The sequence below is a fragment of the Bacillus rossius genome, chromosome 2 (genome assembly GCF_032445375.1).
Source record: "Bacillus rossius redtenbacheri isolate Brsri chromosome 2, Brsri_v3, whole genome shotgun sequence".
Taxonomy (NCBI): domain Eukaryota; kingdom Metazoa; phylum Arthropoda; class Insecta; order Phasmatodea; family Bacillidae; genus Bacillus; species Bacillus rossius.
In genome coordinates, this window is record NC_086331.1 from 99,592,641 (window position 1) to 99,619,931 (window position 27,291).

General features: G+C 37.5%; 1 protein-coding gene across 2 annotated transcripts in view; it reads left to right on the forward strand.

Annotated features, from left to right (window-relative positions):
• Positions 1–27,291, forward strand: part of LOC134529508 (glycine receptor subunit alpha-4-like) — an 80,112-nt gene that overhangs the window by 32,863 nt on the left and 19,958 nt on the right. For both annotated transcript variants that reach the window (XM_063363667.1, XM_063363668.1), the window contains exons 7-8: positions 5,582–5,716; positions 8,611–8,787. In XM_063363667.1, coding sequence (XP_063219737.1) covers positions 5,582–5,716; positions 8,611–8,787 — 312 coding nt within the window. The remainder of the gene's footprint in view (positions 1–5,581; positions 5,717–8,610; positions 8,788–27,291) is intronic.

The following is a 27,291-nucleotide window of genomic DNA, read 5'->3' on the forward strand; positions in this document are numbered from 1 at the left end:
TCCAAGTGCCTTGTTTTGGTCCACTCAAAATCATAAATCATGCTCGAAGCTAGACAGTACAAAAAAAAGGAATAAAAAGGGTTGGGTTTCGGCAGAACTGATCTATTCCTGGAAACAATTAGCTTTAGCTTGAAGAGTTACATGACACCATGTCGTTGTCTCAATTCTATACACACACAGCGATCCTTAGGGCCGAATTCAGAGAGCTCTTTCGACGGTCATCCACACACCGAAAGGCTTTTCCATTGAAGCTGCTCGGCAGAGACGTTTTTCAGTGGTTGGTTGACTGCTGGATAAGGAGAGCCAACCACTTGAAAGTGAATGTGGTCTGAAGCTCATTCGAATGCCTGTTCAGTTGAAAATCGGCGGAGCAGTTGATGGTTTTAATATATAATTCCCACATAAAAACGTGTTCATGTATGATTGTAATTGTTTAAAACATTTTTGTCAAATGGCAGATATGTAAATATGTTTTGGAATTAAATATACGTTTTCAAAGAAATCGTTTCGCCCGCAAAGTGTGCATCAGACACGTGTTTTGTAGCGATGGCAGAAGATTTGGATGAATTTCCAAATCACATTGACGAGGTTTTTGAATTTTTTGATGATCTTAAAAATGAAAATCCAGTTTTTGATTTTTGTCGGGATCAAGAGTTCGAAACACAATTTTTTTTCTCTGTAAGAAACTGCATCTGTTTTTCTTTTGTTTTGTTTTCGATTACGGTTTTTTGCTTTCTCACGAGATCAAAAATAATCGCTTTTTCATCTGGAGAAAACACTATAATTTTAGGCAACGTATCCATCTTAAGAAAATTTCTCAACCTCGTGTAGGGTTACCAGACGTCCGGCAAAAGGAGGACATGTCCTCCTTTTTATGTATTTTTTTGCGTCCGGCCGGATTTTCCTTAATGCTCCAAAATTTCCGGCTTTTTTATAAAGTGAGATCATTCCTGCAGTTACACTCTGGGCAAAGCGCGCGCTGTCCGCAGAGTCATCCCACTAGTAAGTAGTTCTATGACAGCTTGACAGGTAGCAGCACATGCAGAAGCACGTGTTTTTAATATGCGTAGTTTGTTTGATTCTTTATACTGAAACTGTATTAAATGCCAAAACATTGTAAAATATCGTACTCCATTGTAATTAATTCATGGCTTTTTTAAAAAATATATATATATTGTCCTCCTTTTTAGTGAAATGTCCTCCTTTTGCGAGATGAATGTCGTCCTTTTTTATTATCAGTGTCTGGTAACCCTAACCTCGTGTCCAATCCAAACAAAATATTATTTTCAGCGGGAGAGCAAACAAAAGACAATCGAAATGAAATAGGGCGCTTTTTCACACACACTCCAAGTACTTGATCTAAGAAAATGTTTGTGCCATGTTGCCAGATCTTCACTGAAAGTGGATGGGAACAATCTTTCAGCTGGCAGTCATTCGAAAGGTGTTTTTGAAGTATGAGAGGTGGAGAGTCTGCCAGATGAATGAGAGTTGGATGCGCTTTCGAAGGTCAACTCTGAATTCGGGCCTTACACTTTTGGAAGCCCAGTCAACACCTGCTTATAATTACCGCGCTGGTTAAATACAGTAGGTGTAAGATATTTGAAAGCTTGGGACCCGTCACGGCGTCACAACCTTACAGCTTCTGCTCGTGACAGGGGTAGGGGAAGAGAAGGAGAATCGGTAGGGCTCGCTTACTCTTCCCCTCCAGTGCAGTGGCCGGTGATAGCAGTAAGACACCCAGGCTTTTAGCTAACCTGCTTTCAGTTAAAAAAAAAATTATTCTGGCTAAGGGGTAGGGTGGGTTTAGAACCCCTAACCCCCCCCCCCCCCCCCTGGCTTTGCCCCTGCATGCAACTGCTACATGTTTTAAGATCTGCATTATACAGTATGTTGTCATAAGAAAGTATGCTATATAAAGGCAAAATGATTTTGAATAAGTTGTTTTCTCTTGTAGATTCTGTACAACCTGCCAGACTAAAGTCTAATTTACTCTGCTGTTGACTTTCATTTTGGTTTTGCTGAACCCTACCTAAATGGGTGGATTATGCATTTACTGATAGCTATACATTTTTTGCAATATTTTGGATTTTGCCCCTTTTTTTAATCCTAACCCAGCAAGTGTCGGGGATGTGGTTTCTCATTGTTTTTGATAAAACATGAGCCCAAAACGGCTGGCTCCAAAGGTTATAGCATTTATGGTGATATTATTTTATGTCAGTAGTATTTAATCCAACTGAAAAGTAATTGTGAGAAAAGGCAGGACTAATTTGAATTAATCACGAAAGCTTCGATAATGCGCACTAGTGTGTGAACTACAAGACTAATTAATCATTAACTTGCAGTTGATCTTCTAGATGGCAATACTGTGGCACTGTAAAAGGAACAATTGATTGTGGTGTGGAAGTCCGAAGCGCGACTATCGGCCGCATGGAAGTTGAATGTGGTGAATCGGGCCGTGCGCCTTGTATATTCGCGGCCGTTTTTTAAATGGTCGTTGGTTCCTACGATGACATTAAAAAACTGTGGACCACATTGCGGCAAATATGGTTGTTGGAGTTTCTCAAGAATTTAACAATACCATCCAGGAGGCATTGTTATTTGTGAACGTTCAAACAGCAGACGAAGATAAACTGTAAGTCAATTTTTTACAATTTTATATTGTTCGAGCAAGATACTACCATTGGATCCCAATGACATTGATGCTGCAGGTTTGCGTATCGCCATTGGGGCAATTTGAATTGTGCCCAGACTATTTAATGCAGATTCAAAATTTACTCTAAACCACAACTGTAATTTTACGTTTGGAATATTTACGTAAATTTAAACTTGGTCATGGTGCTAAAGTAAAGCACAGTTAGCCATTTAGGGCCAATCTCACCAACATCGGTTATGGTTTTAAACAGAGCTTAACAGCATTTAAGCATACTTTAATAACGAATTGCATTTCACCAAATACATACTCGCGTTTAAGATGGATAACCATTGTTATCACACACCAAAATTGCTGCACAATAGTGTCAGCTGATAGTTTATGACAAAACAAGACATATAAATCACTTCAAATTGTTAGGCAAGAAAAATTATTTCAATATAATAATGATGATAATTATTTAAATCTGTGTTTTAACAAAATAAAGAATGTGCTAATGAAAAGTGAACTTCTGCCTGTGTTTCCGTCAAACATATTGTTACGATTTACCGCGGGTTCGTAAAGGATAGCCCAATTAAAGATTTTTTATCACACACACAGTTTTATTTATTTCCACTACTTATGTCACTTACAATTAATCTTCTAAGATGGCAAATAATTAACTACACTTAAAGAAATGTCTATTCTCCAGTCACTGGTTTCACACACCTCGCTGGGCCGCACTTACGGTGCAACTCTTGCCGCAGCACCCCTCGTGGGTCTCCACCGCGGGACTCCGTCGCCGTCACACCCTTCGCCGAGATCCCACACGACGACTCGCTCGCCACTTCACTCGGGACTCTGCCGCGCCCGCGACTCTATCGCCCGGAAACTCCCGACTCCACTGAACTCACTCACTCCCTGCCCTGGAACCTTTGTCCAAGGACTTCGCCACTCTGCCGCACCCGCGGCACTATCGCCCGGAAACTCCTCCGCGGGAGAACTCCCGACTCCACTCACTCAGACTCTCACTCTCCCTGACGTCCTCGGGCCTACCTCCTTATACAGCCCTTGGGTTCCCGTCCAGAACAATCGGGTATGTCTCCGAGATATCGCGAGACCTTCGCCGTCGAAATGTCCAGAAACGCGTCGTGAGTCCTGTCGAAGGACGCGGCGGCTGCTCAAAGAACGCCGATAAACGCAACAAGCATCGGGTTCCCACAAAACGCGTCGATAAACATGTCTGAGTCCTTTTATTCCGCAGTGCTGCCTCTTTTAAGTAACTCGATCTGAGGCAGGTGCGCGCTGCGACGGTCAGGATGTGGCGAGATAGTATGACACGAGATACCAGGGAGAGGATGCGGGTGGAAGGGGGCGCAGACAGGCCGAACGAGTGCGGCGACGCCAAGCACTGCAGCCAAGCGCGATCGTAACATTATGTTGCATATATTGTGTTTATGAATAAATATTTTCAAACATACTTGTATGTGATAGTTTTAAAATAAATAAGTTTATATTCAAATTTTTAAATAAATGCTTTATTTTTTGAGTGTGATAAAATTTATATATAACCATTAACACTTGTAAATGTGGCATCTCTAGTTCCTTTTCATTGGTAAGTCGATTATTCATCAGTATTACAAGAACCCTTTCTATTTATTCCACAAAGATTAATATAAAAGGCTTGGACATGTTTATGAGTGGAGTATCTCGTTCATCTATGACATATTTAATTACTATGAATTAAGTGCTTCATATTCATGAAAACAAGATTTTACATTTTAACCTAAGCAAGAAAGTTTGAAGGTTAGAATTACATTTCATATATTACTTATCAATTGCATATAAAATTTATATACATGGTTAAAAAAATTGTAAAGACATTTTAATAATTTTATTACAGCTAGGTATATGATTTCATCTAACAGAAATAACCTAACCTAAAAATAACATTTAATGTTCTTTAAAAAGTTTTGTAAAGAATTAAAATAAAGCTAACTGCAATTATTAGAACCAAATGAAAAGGTCTTACATTTTTTATTTTCAGCAATTAATAAATAATACATCATTTTAGGTACTTGAATGTAATAGACCGTTTTTAGCGAGTTTTTAAAATTATCGTAAGGTTTTTTTCCCAAATGAATTTTTACATGCAAAAGCGGTAACTGTTGATTGAGAATTTGCGCTAATGAAATTGGAGCGAAAGGAAAGACAGATAATTTCTTTGTAGCTGGAAAGTTACCTGTTATGATAAATTTTTATGCTGTATATTTTAATTCAATTTGTATAAGTAGTAACATTGCGGGTACCTCAGTAATTTTTGTTAGTCGTGGAGCTGCCATATTTTTTTTTTTTTGCTATGTATAAAACTTTTATATTGAATTTTATAGGTATGTGTTATTTTAAACTTAGTGCTATAACCTGTGGGCCAGTAAGTCTTAAAGTAGGTGAAAAGGTACTTAAAATATCAGGGTTATGATTTGGTATAACAGATATTTGGTAATGTTTTGTAAACGGTCGTGCTTTCTACTCTTGGCATTTGATCTTAATAAACATGCTAGGGGAGATAATAGTAAAATTGCTTGATGTTTTGATTGGTAATCTTCTGAGATATATCTTATCCCGCATCCATGAAAATTTTTCTTTTGCATATTCGTACTCTGAAATTTTGGATTTAGACGTTAGTTTGTTTGATACTGTCTCTTAATGGGAGTTGTGTTGGTTAGAGAGTTTATTACTAACATCATCATGATTTTTTAATTTTAGACGTGACTCCAGACAGAGAGCGATGAAGGTGTGTGCCCCTGTTGGTTAAATGGTGTTTGACCAACAGGGTGGCCCACAACTTCTTAAGCGCAGTTTTTTTATACATTTATGTTACTTAGTTCAGTGTTGCATACCGTACAAGAAATTTGCATTTTGGTTTAAAAAGTTTTGTGTTTTATTTTTCAGTGTCTCATACAGTGCATGATCTTGTATTTATCTGGAACCATACTGACCCTTTAGTTGTAAATCCAGAAATTGAGTTACCACAACTGGATATTTCAAACAATTACACAGCAGATTGCACCATCGAGTATTCGACAGGTAAGTTTAACTATTAAATGCACAAAATTGGTTTTTGAGTTTATTTAATAGAACCTAGAACATTGAAAACATTACAGTGATTACAAAGGCAAATTTGGTAATAATTTCTTGGACTGCACTATAACGGTTCGTTACTTACAAAAATAAAAAGATTTAAAGCGTCGATTGTAGTTTTTGTTTTATTCTTTCAAATTAGAATGCACAGACAAATCCAAACACTTCCAAAAGTGGTTACTCACTCATTCCACATATATCTGCCCGTCGAAAAATGCCCGCAGTTCGCGTGATGAGAATTAACGAAAAAAATAGTGTCCTTCAGTAATGTTTTATTACAAGTACACGAAGTCAGTGCGGCCTGAAACGTAGCCACACCCAGCGAAACCTAATTTCGCCACGAGCCAAAACGCCGACGAAGGTGGCCGCAATTTCTAATTATGTCCGAACGAAATATAAAAAATAATTAGGTTAACTTAATAATCGGCCTGGCTCTGACCACCAATGTTAAATTATCTCTTCAATAACTTCTACATTATTTGGCGAGAAGCCACCGAACGCGACCTACTTGTGCAGCGTTCGACGGACGACTGACTGAAGTCCTGCCACCGTCTCCTCCACGCAGGGAGGATAAGTCACATGACCTCACCGACCAATCACACGCACGCTTCATTCATGCTTACAGATACAAGCCAATCACAGAACAAATTACAATACATGAAAAAACCCTGTACACACAGAACTCGGGGCTTCCCTTCATCTGTCTCTTTTCAATTTCACATCAAAATCGGGGACTCCCATTCTCGTTCTCTCTCCCACACCGTGAGACAGCAGTTATCACTCAGTTCCCACGCAGTGGGGGAATTACCGTCTTTATCTCGGTTGGCGGGGAAGCACTGTTTCTTTCTCACTCACACTTATAGGCCTCTTATGCCTCTCTCTCCCTACACATCACCCCAGCCCAGACACAGTCCCGTGATCTATAATTATATTACATATACCAAAAAGAAGTTTAAAAGAAATTATTTAGCTAGGAGGGCAGGGTCTTGCAACGTTACAGCACTTACTCACTTAATATAATAAAATTTGTGATATTTCATCATTCTCATATTTATGTTCTCATTTGCATAGTCATATCAATCTGAGCATATGATTCAGGGAATGGCTATAACTGAGTCACTTTGAAGCAGACATTCTGGTTTCATTCACTACCTATCTTAGATTTTATATCTGCTATAATTGATATATATTTATTATTTTTTATTTTATATATACACACACACACACACACACACACAAACATACACAGAGCCCGATAGAGCTCTACAGTTCTCCACAGAGCTTGACGTATATACATATATTTATTTATTTATTTATTTATTTCATAGATAAATTTATGAACCACTATTGAGTACCTACAGGAACTGTGTCTTAATACTATATTTTAATATTAATGCTATACAGATGATCTAACCTAAACAAAAGGATTCAAGCTCAAAGCTTATACTTAATTGTATAGTACTTCCCATACATGAAACATCAATCTTTGTAATAAATAATTTAATATTTCTTTACTTCAGAGTGCTTTGTAATATATAAATGATTTAAATAATTAACCCCAATAACTTATTATTTTGTTTATTCTAAAATATATTAATCAATAATAATGTGAAAAAATTAAAGATTTAAAACATATTAATGTAAATTTTCATTATGCTGCAGAACTGAAGCTTTTCACCATTGGACTGTGATCGGGGAATAAGAGCAGCACATTGCAGCTAGGGTATTCAAACCGTAAACAAATTTCAGAACCGGGAATATTGGTACTAGTCTTCAATGTAACTGAGAATTCCCTGTACTTTCGGTACTAGGTATTTTTTTTTTGTTACTGGCGCAACAGTCGGTGATTGAAGTACCGGTAGTAATAGTTTTGAAAGGTTAAACAAGTTTAGTGACCAAAAGTTATAAGATAAACATTTGTGTTACAATTTTTTATTGTCAAAAAGTATCTACAGCCTTACTCTCAATCTTTAAATTAGGGAAAAAAAAATTTTAAAGAAATAATTGTTTTAATGCATGCCAAATCACAAAATTACTAACTTAAAATAATATTTTTTTTTCATAACAAAATTAAAAGAAAAATATTGTTATTTAAAGAATATTGACGCAATAACCACAGGCACTAGCACACACACAGCAGTCCGAACACCAACTGACTACTGAGGAGCATGAGTGGAGTGACGCACGTGTGTGTAGGTAAAGACACATTAGACGTATTTTCTGATTTATAGGTTTGTGAGTTTTGTTTTCCCAGCCATGTTTTATGAATAAGCTTAAAAAACTTTATCAGTTATTAAAACTGTGTAAACTAATGGCTTAATTTTGAACAGCACTGTTTAAACACATAATGGTTTAAATAACACTTATATTCAAAACATCACTCCACGAACTTAATTAACAGCAAGGCCATACAGAGACAGCTCAATGTGTGACTGTGTCTCAAGTTATAGTGCTCTATAGACTGTTGTGGTGTCATCAATGTTTGGTCACTTGCACAAATCAGATAATTCCTCGATAATTCCTCGAGAACTAAAAGTAGTATTTTGATCAGCTTTGTAGCGCTGTCATTTGCTCTTTACAGTCTATTCACCTACCCATATTTGTAGTTTGACTTCACAACTGTTTTAAATTAGTCAAGAGATGAAATATTTTATTTCTGTATTATTAATTATTAACGTTTTTACTATTTTAGCCCTTCTTAATCATTCTTTGAATGCACTACACAACTGCATACATCTTACCACATATAAATATTGTAAAGCTATATGTACATTAAGATTTTTTAAAACTCTATTAAAAACATTAAATAAAATGTGATCTTTTTTTTCCCCACAATGCAGGAAACTTTACTTGCCTGGCAGTGGTATTCAACCTCAGAAGACGACTTGGATATCATCTGTTTCACACATACATACCTTCTGCACTTATAGTCGTCATGTCTTGGATTTCGTTTTGGATCAAACCTGAAGCCATACCAGCTCGTGTTACATTAGGGGTAACATCGCTTCTTACCCTTGGTAAATACAAATTATATTTTTATTACAGTGAGTTCGTGCAATCTTTATTAGATGAAAATTTAAGTATTAATAGCATATTTAAATGCTTGGATAAAATATTATAATCAAATAAGCCTATGTATATGTAGAGAAATAATTTTACATCTCCTCTCTGTTGGTTTAATTAATATTGTACATGAATAATAAACAAGAAACTACTAGTGTAAAGTGTCTGAGCTTAACAGAAGAAACAGAGATGTTCACGTACTGTCGTGCCGTAGTACCAACTTTGAAAGTTGTTTCAACCATAAAATAACCCATATTGAAATGCATTTACACAAGAGTAGTTTTGATCTGTCCCTGGCTGTTATGCAAAATACTGTCGATGTCTCGAGTAACCCTGTGAGATGATCCAGTGAGAACAGCTAACTGAAAGAAGGGAGTTTGTGGGAAGGTCAAAGTAAATTCTGATGGAATTTTTTTAACATTGCCTTTTGGCTGTGTACGTATGGGCTAATACTTTTTTTTTAGGGGATTTTCTTTTATTGGTGTTTCTGAAGTACTATTTAGTAATTGATTGGTATTTTTAATTTTGGTGTAGGCTTGCTTATTTATCCTTTGACTAGTTTGGGTCTAGGTCATTTTCTGACGTTTCCATCTCTGGATGCCTAAGATTGGGACCTCATCCACAATCCTCGGGCACTTTCATCCTTTTACTTCATCCGCAATCCTGCACAGAGGCCTGCAGTTGTGCTAGTGTCTCCTTAAAGGTGCACTACCGTTGTGGATAGTCATATTTTTTTATATTTTTCTCGGTATTGGCTACTTCTACTGTAAAAATTGTTTTATGTTAGTACTTATGGTAGTTCCTTAAACTTTTTAAATAAGTTAAAAATATTGCGGATTCGAAACCACGATCTTCAGATTACCAATCTCAGTGCTCTAACCACTCGGCTACTTTGTCAAACGTGGCTGAAGGAAGTTTATAAGCGTATACCTACTGGAGTAATTTAAAACCTCGTCCATTCGGGTCTGTGGATTAGAAAACACACGATTTTGTACCCACGACCATCAAGACATATACCAAACCAAGAATTAAATAAGGCTTACAAAATAATAACACACATATTCGGTCTTGTATTTTTTTTTTATTTGAAAGAATTATAGCATCACTTACTATAGGACGTTACCGACACATTAGTTTAATTTTATCACGCTAGACTTCAATATCACCATACAGTCAACTGTCATGACATCCGCCATCTTGTCGGTCATCCTGCCCGCTATCTCAAAATTCTATTTTTTTTTAGCTAGAAATTCAGAAAAATTACAAAAAATAATTTTAAAAATACTCATATTAAAATAAATATTGATTCGATTGATTTCTGTCCTTGGTTCGATCCTTGCTCGATACAAAAATTGTAGTTTCAGGTAAAAAATATTTATTTAATAAAAAATTGTTAAAAATCCTAAAAAAAAAAAGTCTAAATTTCTCATCTCCCAGACGCCAATTGATTTGATCGATTCTTGACCTTGGTTCGATTCTCGGCCAGTGAAATGAATAACTAAAGTTTACAATATATTTTAATATCTGTTTCCAATTATTTTTCGTGGAGTTTATTAGGTAATCATTCTCTCTACAAAAACGACTCGATACAAGATACTTGTCCGACGAAATAAATATGTTGTCGCTGTGCCTACCATCGAAGTCTAATTTTTCGATGCATGGGATAGCTTCCAATCAGTTCATGTAATATGTTAGGCGTATAGACCAAGCATCTCTGAACCAAAAAATAATTTTCGACAAACATTTTAACAGTTCATGTTCAATATAAAGCGTATAGACTAAGCATCTCCGAACTGTGAGACCTATCATGACCTAACGGCAGTCTTAACTACACTCATTTAACGAAACGACACACATTCGACAAAAGTAAAGAACAGGCAATACACTCAACACGCAATGAACACACAATACACACACTTGACATGCAATGAACATGCAATGCCACACCAAACATGCAATGAACACATAATGCACAGACAATGCACACACCATACATGCAATGAACACATAATGCACACATTGAACAATCAGTGACGAGAACTTAGTCTTAGTTAGAAATCATTTTTCGTTAAATAAAACAATCACTTTTAAAATCCAAAATATAACATAGGTACCTATTAATTTTTTTATTTTAGACAAATGCAGGTAAACAAGTAATTATTTTATGTAGCCAACTTCCCTCAGTTCTTTAAGAATGGTTGCTACTTCGTTGAAGTGTCAATAGTTTCCTGCCCTAATCGAAGTCATCAATAGTCTCAGGTAATTGATCAATACGTTAGGATCTTCCTATGATGTATAATCGATCTCTTCTGCTACCATCATCTTCCTGGAATGTTTTTATTAATATTTTTAAGATCACTATCGTCCCAGTGATAATCGTAAGCTGATCAGAATCATTTATTTCATCACGTCGTTTCCATTATGGTTTCAGGGCTTCATCGCAGTCTTAAATCTTCCCAGCTTTAGTTGCTTAGTTACAGTGTTTGGTCTTATCACCAACTTCAGAGTCATTGTCACCATCATCATAGAAGTCAGCATCTTCACCTGGATTACTGTAAGAATTTGAAATAGATGACGTCGAAGCTTCTTCATCGTCTAAAAGGTTTTTTTTGTATGCGCATCATTTTTCCAAAGTATGGAGGATCTACTTGAGATGAGCTTGAATGTATTCTCATTTTTCACGGTGATAATACTTCCATTGGTTTCAGACTTCCATCCTTCAATTTAAATTTTTTTTTTCGAAGTCAGGAGTCCTTTGCATATATATATATATATATATATATATATATATATATATATATATATATATATATATATTTATATATATATATATATATAATATGTTCAAGACAAGTAAAATTATTGTAGTATTGTAGCACACTCTTCCTTAGTGTAGTGGCATTATCGATGACCTCTGTCTCGTAAGTGGGCTTGGCTTTACAAGTTCTGTCATATCTTTTAAAGTTTTCAATTCGTGTAAATATCCTGCTACACCGATCACAGCTTAACATTTTATATAGTGGGTTTTAAACACAATCGTTCTTCTCGTGGTGTCTAGCATTCCTTTTCAGAACAATTTCCTTGTTGCAGTATCTACAGCGTTGTCCTTTCAATACAGCTGCAGGCAACGAACTAGATCCATATATGTTAGCTTCTGCCACTAATACCAGATGCAAAGTGAGAGTTTTAAATTTGAACATTTACTTCACTATAAATTTTAACATTTTATCAGCGAGAGTTAATTTTATATTTTTAAAGACTCGTGGCCAAGTAGTTATGTTATTCAACAACTGATGACGCCAGGTGTTGCGTAGTGGTAAATATTATTTTTTTATGTGGGATGTGGGATGCTCACTCACTATGTAAGAGATGGAGGGCTTCGCTAGACATCAAGGAGAAGTAAATTCGTCTCGCATGACAATATTTCTCAGCTGTCTCAAGTCTAAGTAATGAATCTCTTCGTTTGACATATTTTACAGACACTTGCTCTTTCGTGTTGAATGCGCGATCACAAGAGAAGGAAGGCTTCGCTAAACACCAAGAAGAAGGAAGTTCGTTTTGCATGATATTGATTCTCAGCCATCTTAAGACATATTTGTTGACTGCATAATGATTATTTTGTTTTGAATTACACCCGATAAAAAATATTTTAAGTGTCGATTTAGTAACCAAAATTCACTAATTTAATTTAACTCTGAATAACATTGCTTGTCTGATTAAGAAAAAAAAATATCCTGCAGAGATTTATACCTCATAAATAACCAGGAGCACTCGGAGAATGTCAGCAGAAATCACATCAGGAATAACCAGGAGCACACGAAGAAAACCAACAGAAGCTTCGCCATGAATAGCCAGAACAACTTGGAGAAATAAACAAAATATTGGCAGGAATAATCGATAGCACATGAAAAAAAACCAACAAAATATTTTGATGAATAATCATGAGTACACTGATAAAACCATCAAAATATTGGCATGAATAATCAGAGGCACATGGAGAAAACTATCGTACTTAATCCTAAATCAAGATCGGTGAAAAAAAATTTTTTTTTTAAAAATTAAGATAAAAAGACTTTAAAAATTCTAATTTAAAAAAAATAAAAATTACAAAAATACTTCTGCCAGCTTGTGAACTTCTCCTTTGTTCAGAAAGGATAGATTTGTATTTTTTAAAATATTTTTTATTTATCAATGGGGTTCTTCGGGTGATTTTGCAGGTCAATCAATTTGTAATAGTGTGGGAGAGTGTCCATAAAACCAGTCACATATGCCTCCAGTCCGATGAACTTTGCTGTTGTCATCTTGAAAAATCCGGGTATACTCATCATGCTGATGTTGACTGAAGGCAACACATGATCATCCAGAATGTTTAAGTAAACATGCTGATTCATGTTAGTGGTTACCGAGTGAGCGGACCCAATCGGTGATACGAAAAACACCCTCAAAACATCACAGACCCTCCTCCAGCTCTAACCTGACCTTGCACACATCCGGGATGAAATACTTCATTTGGCCTTCGGTGCACTCGACGTTGTGCTTCATTGAAATACAGGCAAAACATGATTCTTCAGACCACATTACAGTCCACGTTCAATGATTTCTAGCCCATTGAAGATGCGCAGCTTTATGTGCCTGAGTGAGCAATGGCCTCTTGCGAAGTGACTGACTCCAAATGTTCATTGCATGTAGTACTCGTCGCAATGTTCTTTCGCTAACAGGTTGCTATGGGCCTTCATTCATTGACTGCAGAAATTCCTGTCTGGTTTGAAGCCATTTTGATTCAGAAGCTGTGAAATACGTCTCCGGTCCCTCTCAGTCAAGATCTTTTTTTCCGACCACAATTCTGAGTGTTTCTTGGCTACATGTAGTACACCACTGCTTGTCGACACGTTGAACAGTCCGCTGCGAAACACCAACAAATCCAGCAACTTCATGCACCGTATGGCCATGAGCACGATTGTCCTTTTTTTCCATTCTGTCACATCCCTACATCTACCCATGTTGACGTACACTGTCCCCTTGAAACATCAATGTCTCACTGATCGCTACTACCTTATGCTCACATAGAGACAGTGTGCATGCAGTTGATCACAGGACTCGTTCGCGGCGCCATCTGTAAATGCTTAACGATCTAACTGTGCGTGCGCACTAGGGTAACTAATTTTTTGTCTGGTGAGCTTACAAAACCAATGTACAATTATTCAACCACACCAAGTAGTAAACACTATCACAGTATACAATTCGGCAACAAATTCCACTTAATAGTTGAGAGTTTTGCCATTTCCAAATCATATAAAGTAGATAAGACAAAACTTGGCACAAATATCTCTTATTTCTTGTCTTATTATGTGCATTGGCTACCCCAAGTGCAGTTATATAAGTAGCTAGTACTTATCACTGTATGACTCTGAAGTTACAACACATATCGATGCTCACATCATGACACTTGTGACACTTAACGTATTATGTTAAATATCTTACAGGACAATTTGTAAATATTTTAGGCCAGGATTGTGGCTGGCAATGTATTGTGCCAGCAATGGCACATTATTCGCAAACACCAACACATTATAGAAAATAATTAACATGCTGAGTTTCAACAGTTATGAAAATTTGCTTTATCATACATCAAAGAATCAGCAGATTGAAATGATTCAGTGGTCAGATCATTTGCCACCCATCAAGGGCGGTGCACATTCGATTCAAGGCGAGGGTCAAATCCAGACGCAATTGGGAAACATGGCGAACATTGCAGTGTTTTCGTTAGCTACTCCTGTTTCTCTTAACAGTGCATTTGGGTAAAGCAGGCAGATTCTATGGTCCATTTTTAATGTTTCATCAGAAAGGTATATGATTTGCAAAAAATACTGACAATTTAATATGGCGGGTAAGACTGACCCTTCAGACAAATAAACTGGGGCAGAAACTGTATCAGTATGTCACATAAGCGACACGGTTGGCGGATCGAGGTTCTGGATCTGCCGCTGGCTCTTTGACGGACTATGTAGGTCTGCAATATGTTTTAATTATAATTACTAAAATTTAACCCTTACCTAAGTCACTAATTATTATGAGCATAGAATTGCTTTGTCGGGGTTCCCTTGGAGTACGTAATGCCTTTTACGTGTACATCCGAGACTGACACTACCACTGGCGGAGGCTTTGTTCATTCCAGGTCTATTACACAGTCCCAGCAAAAGATTCCCCAAATCCTCAATATTAGACTAATTAATTCAATTACGCAGCTCAGCTGTATTGCGGTATGCAGTTGCTGGTTGCATGGATACCTAATGGTTTGTTCCCTCACTTTTTCAAACTGTGTGCTTCTAGTGAAGAACCCGTGATACACAAGTGTTGCACCATAGCAACATTTGTTTTTGTAACTTTAATATGTTGATTAATAATCAGTCAAAAATATCTATTACATCCCACTGTTACTTGCATAATTGCAATAACAAGATAGCACCCCTTAATTTGAATAAAAATGGGGATAATGTTACCAAACAAATTCTCCATTTAATATATATTTTTAAAAACACAAACACAGTAATTGGTTTTGTCTCGAGTAGTTTCTGATTTATTAAACTATCAAGGGGAGGGTCTGAGTCGGGAGAAGCTTGTTGGTGCCCCTTTCAACGTCCTAAAATATCCGGTTAGTGAACCCTAGGAAGCAAAAAAAAAAAAAAAAGAAGAAGCTGCTTGAAGATTTTGAAGTAGAGTTTGGGGAATAATTTTTCATGAATTGTCAAGTCAGCAGCGTGGTGCAGAGGGGAGTTGTCGGCCTCCGTGGCGCAGTCGATAACGCACCGGGCTACGGTGCGGGGGCTCTGGGTTCGAATCCCGGGTCAGACATGGATGTAATTTGTGTTGTCTTAATATGCCAACAATCACACCTACAATTTCACAATGACTCGGGGTGACATAACAATGCAACATTAAGGGGGGGAGATGATTGGCACACTGGTGACTGTCAAGACTTGCCTGTGTGCCACCCATCTTTTTAAAAAGATTAAAAAAAAAATTTAAAAAACAAGTGGTCAAGCGCATAGTATCGGGCAATCCGCCGGTTTGGGTTCGATATATCCACTGGTACTATTTTTCATTTTCATTTTTCTCATAATATTAAACTATTAATTACAGAATTTAAATATATTTTAACAGCTGATTGTATATATTTAAAATGACTATATTAAATTTAATTAAGTTAATTATATTTTAGTTTATTAATATATTAAAACAGGAATTGTTTTAAATGATACATGTTTTAATTGTATTTGCTGTAGAGCATGGTTTGTGATTTTAACTTTTATCCTTCAATAGCAACGTTCAACAAACGTTAAGCAACTTTTTTTTTCGTATACCCATTTGATCTATTTTTTTATTCTCTTTCGTGCGCTCAGAGCACATGGCTCTGACAGCTGTTTCAAATTTCCTATAGTTGGCCATTACTATACCATTTTTTCCTACAGTGGTAACAGTCTCTACAGTTGTGAACAACATCTGATCATGTGTCTACCGTGATTTGTCATAAAACCATATTATTTTATTGGAAAATGGAAAAAATGTATATGTTATTTCTAATAATAAATAATAACCAGCGTAGATAATTACTTGCTAGAATTTTCGTAAATGTTTATTTTATTCAAAACCTCACCCAATTATGTATTTTAACTGTTCTAATATATTTCAATTATGTAGCAAATAGTTTAATATTGCGTGTAATTTAAAAAACAATTATCAGTGAGTATCTATCGTAACTGAGCTGGTGGATTGTCAAACAATACGCTTGATCACTACGTCTCCCTGCTGACTTGACAATTCGTGAAAAATATCAGTAGTATACAAATGTATTTCCTGCTACTAGAGGCAGAGACGTTACGCCATCTTGTGTTTATGGCGTCATGACTGCCATCTGGATGACCTTCACCTTTGAGCTTGACCTTTCACCTCAGTCGTAATCTTGGAATCTGTCATCTTGGAATCTGCCACTTTGGATTCTGCCAGCCTGACATCGAGTGCCCCAATATACAAATGTTGCACTATTTTTTACGGCAGAACATTCCGCCATACTGAATTTTGACATGTCCGCCATCTTGTTTTCGTCTGCTGGAGGCCACCTTATTGGATGATATCACGTCCTTCAAATTATCGTCTTCTGGAGGCCGCCATCTTGGATGACTTAACCATAATTTTTTTTGTTCTGCTGGAGCTCGACATCTTGGATGCCGCCATCTTGTTTCTGCTGTTTGTCCTTAGAGAGCATCAACATCGCTCTGTCTCATGCATGTAAGGCCGATGTTCCATTGCCTACCAATGTTGTTGTGGTCCTTATTGACATACTAAATTTAATTTTTTATACAAAATACATTGGAAGCAAGGTGATTCGAACCTAAATAGCGCGGACCTCTGGATTGGAAAACATATGCCTTTAACTGCACGACCATCGAGACATTTTCCAGAATTAAATGAGATACCGTATATAAAAAAATAACACACAAATTCGGACTTGCATTTTTTTTATTTTGAAGGAATAATAGCATTACCTGCTAGAGGGTATTGCTACCATATTTATTTTTAGTAATTGCTACTAGGAGCACTAGTGCACATATTGTTTGCTAGATAGCACTGTCGCCATCTTGTTTTCAATACTCGATACCAGGAGTGCTAGTGTCATGTAGTACACATGTTGTCTGCTAGAGAGTTCTGCTACCATATTGGTTTAATTTTTACCTGCTAGAGTGCAGTGGCAGTATTTATTACCATGGCGTCCGTATCTTGTCGGCCGTCTGAGCTACCATCTTAAAAATCTGCAACTATTTAACTATAAACTCAGTAAAAATTCCAAAAATCAACAAATAATCATTTATTCAAATAGTGATTGATTCGATAAATTCCTGTCCTTTTCTCGATTCTTGGTAATTGCAGAATTTTTTTGTTTAGGCAAAAAAAAATACTTATTCAATAAAATATGGTGAAAAATCCTTAAAGAGGCTTGAATTCCTCATCTCTTATCCTCCAGTAAGCCGAAGATGACACATTGGGCGCAGTCGTGGACATTCTGTAATTATTAACTTGGAAGTTCGAGGAAAAAAGTTATCAAAAAATTGCTCATTAAAATAATATTTGATTCGATCAATTCGTGTCCACGGTTTGATACTAGGCAGTACATAGTTAATTAAATCAATTAATTATATATTAAACAGTATATGGTCCATAATGCAATAAATAAAAAACATAAATATCACATGAAACAGCAGGACAGGAGAAATTTGATAGCACACACACTAAGTGCTAGTCACCCATGTGGCAAGGCCGATGTGTTCGATACCTACCACAAGCATAGTAGCAACTTAATAATTTGTCCTTGCATCGTGTTTGAAATTGTATACAATTACAAATTAAGTTAAGAGTAGTAATGTACTTTTGTCCTAAATACATAAATTCAATCTCGTTAATCACATAGTATTTTTAAAATATTCACGAGGCTGGACAGACGTTCCTTGTGCTTCGTCTGTCGTTGGGGCATGAAGACTTGACCCCTCGCGTACGGTGAGAGCTTGCAGAAGCGTCGGCCAGCCAGCTGTTTTCTCGAGACATGCATCACACCACTTCTAAGCCATCTCGCTAACAGTAAAAACATAGTTTAATAATAACCCGGTACGTAAAAAGTACTTGTTGGAATTGCTTAAAAGTACAAAAAATTGAACTAGAGTAGAAAATCAGCCTACGAATGTAACATTTGCGCCCGAAAAAATGTTGTAGTGCATGTGGTCTAGCACAGAGTCTAACTCAGGCCATATGCCACGAAAAATAATAAACAACAAATTTTCAAGACACTCTTCTGACATAACACTAATGATGCTTGAGGTCAATATGCAGAAGTCCCAGGTGTTAAAACCGAAGCAGAACACAAATGAAATTTTTAGCAGCAGTTCTTTTTTCCATATTCGTTTCGACAGCCACGCCAATTATTCTCACTGCAAACAGGGACTCAATACAAGTTACCTGCCAGGCTGAATAAATATGTTACTCAATATCACTACACCTACCAAGGAGTTTTTTAGTTGTTTCTTTTGATACTTTGCTTACATTTCAAAAATTCAGACATATATACCAAGCGAATCCGAACCAGAAACCTTTTTTCGTTACATGTCATATATTTCAAACAGTTCATGTACAATGTTAGATGTGTAGGCTAAGCGACCCCGAACCTATAGGTCTTCTTGGACGATACCTGTGAAATGCTTTATCAAGGCCAGGAGGTGCTGGACCATTAAGTCATCAGTCCTGAGTACAGAATTGACGATGCACCATTAACGAAAAGGACTTATTCTTGACACAGACTGGACACATTCAATAAAAAAGAACAAACATTCGACAAAAAGGACACACGATGGACACACATTCGACAACGACACACTAGTGGACACACACTCGTCGAAAATGCCACACTCTAGATACACAATCAACGAAAGGGACAAAAAATAGACACACATTCGACAAAAAAGACTACAGTCAAGATAATGGCACGGCTAGAGGTACTCCGATCGTTCTACATAGTCAGATGTTTCACAGCCAGGCCGCCATAGGCTTGCTTGATAATGTGGCACATACTGCAGACGTGACTACGCAATCTGAACTTGACTACATCTGCATTTGGCTCCATCTGTGTTGGCACCATATGAATTTGGCTCCATCTGGCTACATGGCTTAAAGGCTATATGTATACGAGGCTAGAAAACTGCATGGCTACGTGGCTTTGTGGCTACGAGGCTACTTGTCTACCAGATTACATGGCTACGAGGCTACAAGACTATTAGGCTACTCAACAACGAGGCTACAAGGCTATAAAGTCTACAAGGCTACATGGCTCCAACTGGTTACAATAGTGACATTCAGCAGTGAGAATTAATTTATCTCATAAAAAACTTGTTCCAAGTAGTTCCGATTCTTGCCAACAGTTGTCACTACATGCTGTGTTGTACAAACAGTCGCTCACAGTCGCAAGAGAAGGAGGGCTTCACTAGACCTCAAAGGCTCTAAATATTGTGTAGGATCGTCCATTTCTTCGTTTGAGAATCTTCTCCAAGTATGTATCGGGATACATTGTAGGCTGAATCTCTTCGGAATAGAAGCCACCACAAATAGGCCCACTCTCGCATGCACAAGATTGGTTCCGGTGTACAAAAAGCGAAGAAATAAGACCTTCTTGACAAAAAGATTACTGGTGGATTTATAGTGATACTTTAACTTGCATTGGGCATCCTCGGTGCTACGAGTAGTATAGTGTGGGCAGTCAACATTTCGAAGAACAAGCACAAGTATTTGGAGGAAACATGAAGACAATGTCAGCATGGAAGCTATTGCCATGGGTTAAAAAAATGGCACAGGACCTTACCTACGACCCCACAAAGGTCAAGGCATGAGAAAGAAACAAGTGGAAAGATCATAAGTTCTCTGCCGAAACATCCGCTTACCAATATAGATTTTATTAAGTAGGCCTATGCTCGAAAACTGAAAATACCTCATTTCATAAATGTGTTTATACAAGACAATTTACCTGAAAGCCAAAGACTCGTGAGTGTGCCATTATTAATTTAGTTATGTCTACAGGTCATGGCACACACTGGGTAGCATATATTTAGTCTGGAAAAAAGGCCGAATATTACGACAGTTTCGGTATCTTGAGATCTCCACCCAGTCGCGTAGGAAGCAAATATTTAATTGGGGGGCAAAGGAGAGTATCATTATAAGTGGTGGATTTAACAAAGGGGGTGTCCGGGGGCTCTCCCCCGGTAGATAAAAAATTGTATTCTAAGGAGCAAAATGGTGCTATTTAAGCATCTTTCGTACATAAAAATAGAATGTACTACTAGCAGAAATTTTAACGTTTTTTTATAACAAATTTACTTAAGGCTCGGCATCACAAAACAGTCTTCACTTTTTAGTTTTCACCTCGTAGAATTCATTTTAAAGGTTATTTGTTGAATTTTCCCACTGCAGAGAGTACATAAATTACAAGCACCTTAAAATTTAGTCCCCAGATATCATCAAGTTATCTAGAGCTGTAGAAAAGGCAAAGATTAAAATTAAAGATGTAAAAAAGCTTTTCGCAATAATACTCATATCATTTTATTCAGGAAAGTCGAAATTTTGTTTTGGTATTAAAAATTAAAAAAGTCAATATTTTAATTTTTTTAATTTCAGACTCCCGATAAGAATAAGTTTAAAATGCGAACCCCACAGAATAGGCGAGTGAAGATGCTTAAAAATAACTGCAAATCTGCTTGATAAATTCTTGTTCAAAAAAATTTTTTCATGTACCGACATACTAAACTTTAATGTTAAATAGGTATATTACATATGGTTTTCGGGATCATGTAAAAATTCGTCTCAGTCTAAACTGCTCAAAAGGAATACCTGAGTTAAAGGAATCCAACTCTTCTTTAGGATCTTTGTCTTCACAGGCATTACAGCCTAATGTGCACTGTTTTTAGGCGGTGGTTGTGATGAACTGCAGGACTGTGCAGAACGGTTGTTGAAGAAAAAGTTGATGCTTTTCTGAGTCTTTGTACGCCGCAAACATTAAAATACTGTTATAAATTTTCTCCTTAAACCCTAAATGTTTTTCATCACTGCCATTCCGCACTACTCACTCACGATACTACAGATAAATAAGTTATTTTAAACAGTTCTGTAGTACGGCTCACAAATTTTCTTGGACTTAAAAGAAAGACTTACAGCTGTTGAATGATGACTGATGTGGAAAGCGCTCTGCACGTCAGGTCGTTACAGTTTGGTAGAAACGAGGCGGGGTGAATGCAAGGGTCTGAAGGTCAGGTAGACAAGGGTGAACAAAAACGGAGCGTAAGCTACTGCAACGAGCGGAAACATTTACTGGTCTTATATCCCACAATAATATTTCCGCTATCAGCACTGTGAAACGTGAATATTTAGAAGAAAACAATAACAGTTGCCGTATTTATTGTGCCTGTACACTTATCGAAAAGTCTTAATTTATTTTAAGAATAAAGTAGTGCACAGACAAGAAAATCCCACAAAACCACTTAGCATTGCAATGAAGACAATGCCTCTTGTTCATCTGATGCAATGGCCGGGCAAAACCATCACTTTGCCCGGCCATGAAATGTTATGGCCGGGCAGTCGCCTGGGTCGCCCCCCCGGTTCCTACGCGCCTGTCTCCACCAAAACTTAGATGCTACCTGGACCTTACCGCTACATTGTACTACAATTACGAAATCGACCAGTCGCCTAACCAAATAAACTACTCATTTGTGCCTTCGCTTTCTAAAATAAAAAAATTATCAAACAAAACAATTTTTTGATTATAAAATAACCGTACAGTTACGAAAATAACTAAGTAACGTCGAGAACACGTTGATATGTCACACTTCCTAGCTGTGGGCGGTTGATTTCCCGCCTTTGGAGTTAGAAGAAGAATGGTGTATCGGACTAGCGGATTTTCAAATGTATCTTACTATACCGAATATCGATGAAGATAAATGCAAGATATGCTTCTTGAATAGTGATTGGACCACTCAAGAAATACAGTTACCTGTTGGATCTTATGAAATTAACGATATTGCAAATTACATCAAGGAACAGTTACCACAGGATGTAAACTTTAAGCTGCGTGAAAACTCAAACACCCAAAAAAAAAAAAAAAAAAAAAAAAAACAAATTCTAACTGGCATTGAAAATGTTGACTTTATGAAACCGGGAACCATAGGCACGATGCTCGGATTCGAACCAAAGATTTACGCTGTTGGAAACATAAACGAATCTACGTGAGCAGTAAACATATTGCCCGTTAAGGTCATACAAATAAACTGAAATTTAGCAAGTGAAACATACTCAACGGAAGACTAAACAACATGATATATGAGTTTTCACCAATGGTCCTGCCAAGATATAAACTGGTTGATTTACCGCAAAGTATCATTTATGTTGCCGTCGTCGTGAAGCGAGTATACAAAGTTGTCATCAGAATCGTTGACCAGCGAGCATGCTTGATGAATTTTCGAAACGAAGAAATTACACTTCATCGGTACTTGAAGCGATGGTCATATAGTTTGTAACACCGAGCAGTTATAAAATAAATCGCATTGGCATGCGAAATACCAGTTTTCATCCAGATGTTGGTGCTTTGACACCTGATAGCGTCAGTCTTGAGCAAGTGCCGAATAAATATGAAGACGAAATTCTCACTGTGGAAGACACTATCATTTTTATGACAACATTACAAAAATGAAAATGCGCGCGTACCAACCTTTCCTCCTCGGGCCGTACACTACCTTCTGAAGTACACATTGCTGTACAACAGCAAGATATCTGTTCTTTTCCTACACAATCATTTCTACATATAAGAGGTACACTGTCACAAGCAGGTGGCATGCATCCAACAACGATGACAATATCCTGCAAAAGTATTTATTTTTCTTCTAATCGAGCGGATTACATATAAACTCAATGATGTCGAAGTAGACTGAACGAGAGATGTGGGCATAACATCCGCTATGAAAAATACCCATTCGCTGATGCCGAACATACTGTTTGCTTTAAAGATAAGCGCTGGGACCTGGAGGATGATTACAAGCTACCTTTTTATGCCGAAGGAAAATTCTAAGTATATGTTCCTCTTTCTATGCTTCTTGGATTCGCTGAAAACTACAAACATATAATCATTAATTAGAAACAAGAGCTCGTACTGCTTCTAGTCAATGTGAACATTAATGCAATTGTCGCTGCTGTACAAAATCCACAGGATGTCTCGCTAACACTACAGTCTATCGAGTGGATGCTTCCTCACATGCAAGTGAGCACAATCGAACGTATCAAGATACTGAAGAACATAGAAATTGGCAAGAACATTGACCTACCATTCCGATCATGGAGCCTGGAAACGTATCCTGGCTCTCCTCAAAGTCAGTGTATCAATTGAATAGTAAAGTCCAGCTTCGCTACGGAAAAACAAAAATACATCATTGTGGGGCTTCAGACTGAAAGACAACTCAGTACAGGAGTGAGCTGCTCCGTGTTCGATAACTGCCAAAAACATAATGTAAAAAACATTTTTAAACAGCGAAAGCTACCGGTATGTTGACATTAACATGGACTTTCAAACCGGAATATTTCTTCTTAGCATATCAAATTATCCCTATGATTTGTTTCAGAAAATGTACTATGGCCACGGACAGTCTCCGATACTGATCCCGACAGTTTGACTCCGGTAATGGTGCTTGATGTTTCCAAACAGGATGATCGAATAAATTCAAAGATTTTCGACTGTACGATTGAGATATCGACGAGCGTAAATATTCCGTTAAACACTTAGGTATGCTTTTTGTTTAATACATCACGATCGAATTGCATCAAACAATTGTCGAGACAATCTTGCATAAATTCTCTCATGAATAACGATGCATTTTGCGAGATTAATTCCGTTTCATATTAGCATTCCTAGCATCAAGATTTACTGCAAACTACAAGGTTTTCAGAGCCAAAACAGATTAGTCCTCAAGGAGATTGCCATCACCTCCGACGGCAGGACTCGAACCCTTGCCTTCCGGCCTCTGTATCCCTGTAAATTACTAGACGAAAAAAGTAAATTCTCAAATGAATGGCTATGAAAATATTATGGCCTGGAGTGGGACGAAGGTAAAATTCCGTTCCACCGAGTGAAAAACTCTATAGAAGATTCGCTAATGCAGAATAGGCGTGGCATCATTTATGTCGCCGGACCTGAGCCGAAGAAATGGCTGAGCAAGTTTTGTGATGGAGCCACCTAAATTGTAGACCTGCATGCCAAATACGGCTGTCCTTTCCTGCGCAAGCTTAGTGCAATGTATGGCGAGCAGCTATGATTCGAACGAGTGTGTGCTTGTACGAACTCTCAACTGATGTATAAATGTAACCTTCAGTGTGAGTAGATTTTGCATGTATAAAAGACACGCAGTGATTTGTGTCATCAGTTGTCATCCGACCTGCACGAAGATGTTTTCGTTTTATCCTGACTACGTGTACGTGAACGTAAGACCTAGCTTCAGCACTGTCGAGTTCAGCTACATGGATGCAGTATATCTGCACACAAATCCAGAAACCTGTGTGATGGAGGCACTTATCACTGGTGGTTTTCGCACATTGATGTGTCCTATGAACCGACTCAGCAGCTGCTAGTTTGCTGCGAACCTGGAAACTGTGCCATCTATCACATAATACCACTCACGATCTTTCCAATCAACATCAAAGAAGTAGTCGCTTCATCTACACATGTCAAACAAAACTTGGACGTGTTGCAACCTGTTGCGACCTGCGATGCATCTACGCAGACGTCCAAATGGCATGCGTCTTGATGTAATTCAGTGGACGCAGATGTCGTCGTTCATGTCTCACCGAAGCAGTCGTCGCCGAAGAAGATGGCCAGTCGGATACTTATGTTTCTGTGCCTGAAACCATCGATCAGGTTGGAACTGTAATCGATGATATAATAATAAGATTCTACGAGACAGTTCGTGCAGCGTTAAAAACTTTGGTTACGAAAATAGTGTTTTAACCTAATATGTATTTGTGTATTTTTGAAAATAAATTTGGGAAACTTAAACTTTGCATGTTTTTTTATTACTAGAGTTTTAAGGTACATGCATTTTAACCTAATAAAAGATAAACAATTTCATTGTTTTGACTCATATAGTATGCCAGCATCCGTGGGTATATAAACGAGGTCCAGACGATGAAGGTTGTACCAACGACTACAGGAAACCCTGACGTCAGCGGCGACGATTATGGAGCAGATCCCGTTGGAAACGACGACGCCAACACTGGAGGAGACTTCAACAGTCGTGGTACCACCAGCAGAAGAGATCTTAATGACTACAGAGCTGGCTGCGCAGGAAACCACGATGAACGACGTTTCGCCCTCGATGTAGACTTCAATGGCTGGTGATTCGACAACTAACGAACATCGGTGTTGTTACTGCAACAAGATTTTCTCAAACAACAGCAATGCTCGACGACACGAAAATAGCGAATGTGCTAAGAACCTATATCGTAAAATGTTTGTTTGTGAGAAATGTCATAAACAGTTTTCCAGAAAAGATAATATGAAAATGCACATGAAGACATGCAAAGATCCAGTTGCGCGGCAGAAAGTTAAGGTTTCGGTGCAACAGCGAATGATTGATGTGCATAAGAGTATGCCTGTAAATGATACAATTGCAGTACATCGAAATCTGGTTCGGGCCTGGAAGGTTCATCTTCATCAGCACTGTATCCTTGCAGCTACTGCGATATGTCGTTCGCATTTTCCCATGATGCACGGAGACATGGACGGAGTAAATTCAAGAAGATTCCATCTCGCATGAAGTTTCGCTGCGATGAGTGCCATGAATGGTTTACTCGAATTGATAGTTTGCGACGACATGCGAAAAAATGCAACGGTAACGTCAGTGTGCCTACTGATGAACAACCTGCAGAAATTTCGACTTCTCAGTTTTGGCTGAAGACTCGTGAGCATACAGGCAAAAAAAAAAAAAAAACAGATGAGCAGCAACCGATTGGTATGACATCTGGACATGAAAATAAACCTAAGACTGTGTTCGGAGCATTACAAGTGAACGATAATGGCTTCTACTTGGCGCAGACTGAATTTCGTGGAACATTGAAGGACTACTATTATCTAAATACAATTAGTGAGTCAAAAGACATTTGTAATTTTCTTGACGATATCAGACAGAACATAATCAATCAGCTTACTGATGACGTAGCAACAAACGGACCTTTAAAATATAACTTGTGGTTGGACTGTATATATGGAAAGCCATATCCGTTCGATGACAAAGTGAAGAAGTGTGCATTCAAGACATCGGCTGCAGTAATTTATAGTTCTGACGATGTGAAGCAAACTGTTAAACACTGTATTCAGAAACTCTGTCAAGAAGAGGAGGACTATGTCTGTAAAGGTTCTGGTTGGTCTCTGTCTAGTATAAACCGATTGGAGCTAAGAATTAGCCATTTCACGCCTATGCAGGGCTAAATGATTATAATATTGCTAGCTTTCACAAGTGTTCCTGTAGTAGAATATAAAAAATGTAATAAATATTACATTTGTAAAAGAACTTGCGGTGTTTTATTCCTCGAACCTGACACTTTTCTGGTATTTTAATTAAATTTATTTTTAGCTTCATCCAGAGATCTAATCAAGTATCGATTCAATATGTAAATTGATGTATTTATGATAAATTTTGGAATTTTTCCTGAATTTCTATCTAAATAATTACACAATTCCAAGATGACATCCAAATTTTAAGATGGCGGCGTCACAGTAATAATAAACAATTACTATAATCTAGTAGATAAAAATTACACTACCATGGAGTCAGCATACTCTAGGAGCCGAAATCAAGATGGTAGCCTCCAGCAGACGAAAACAATATGGCGGA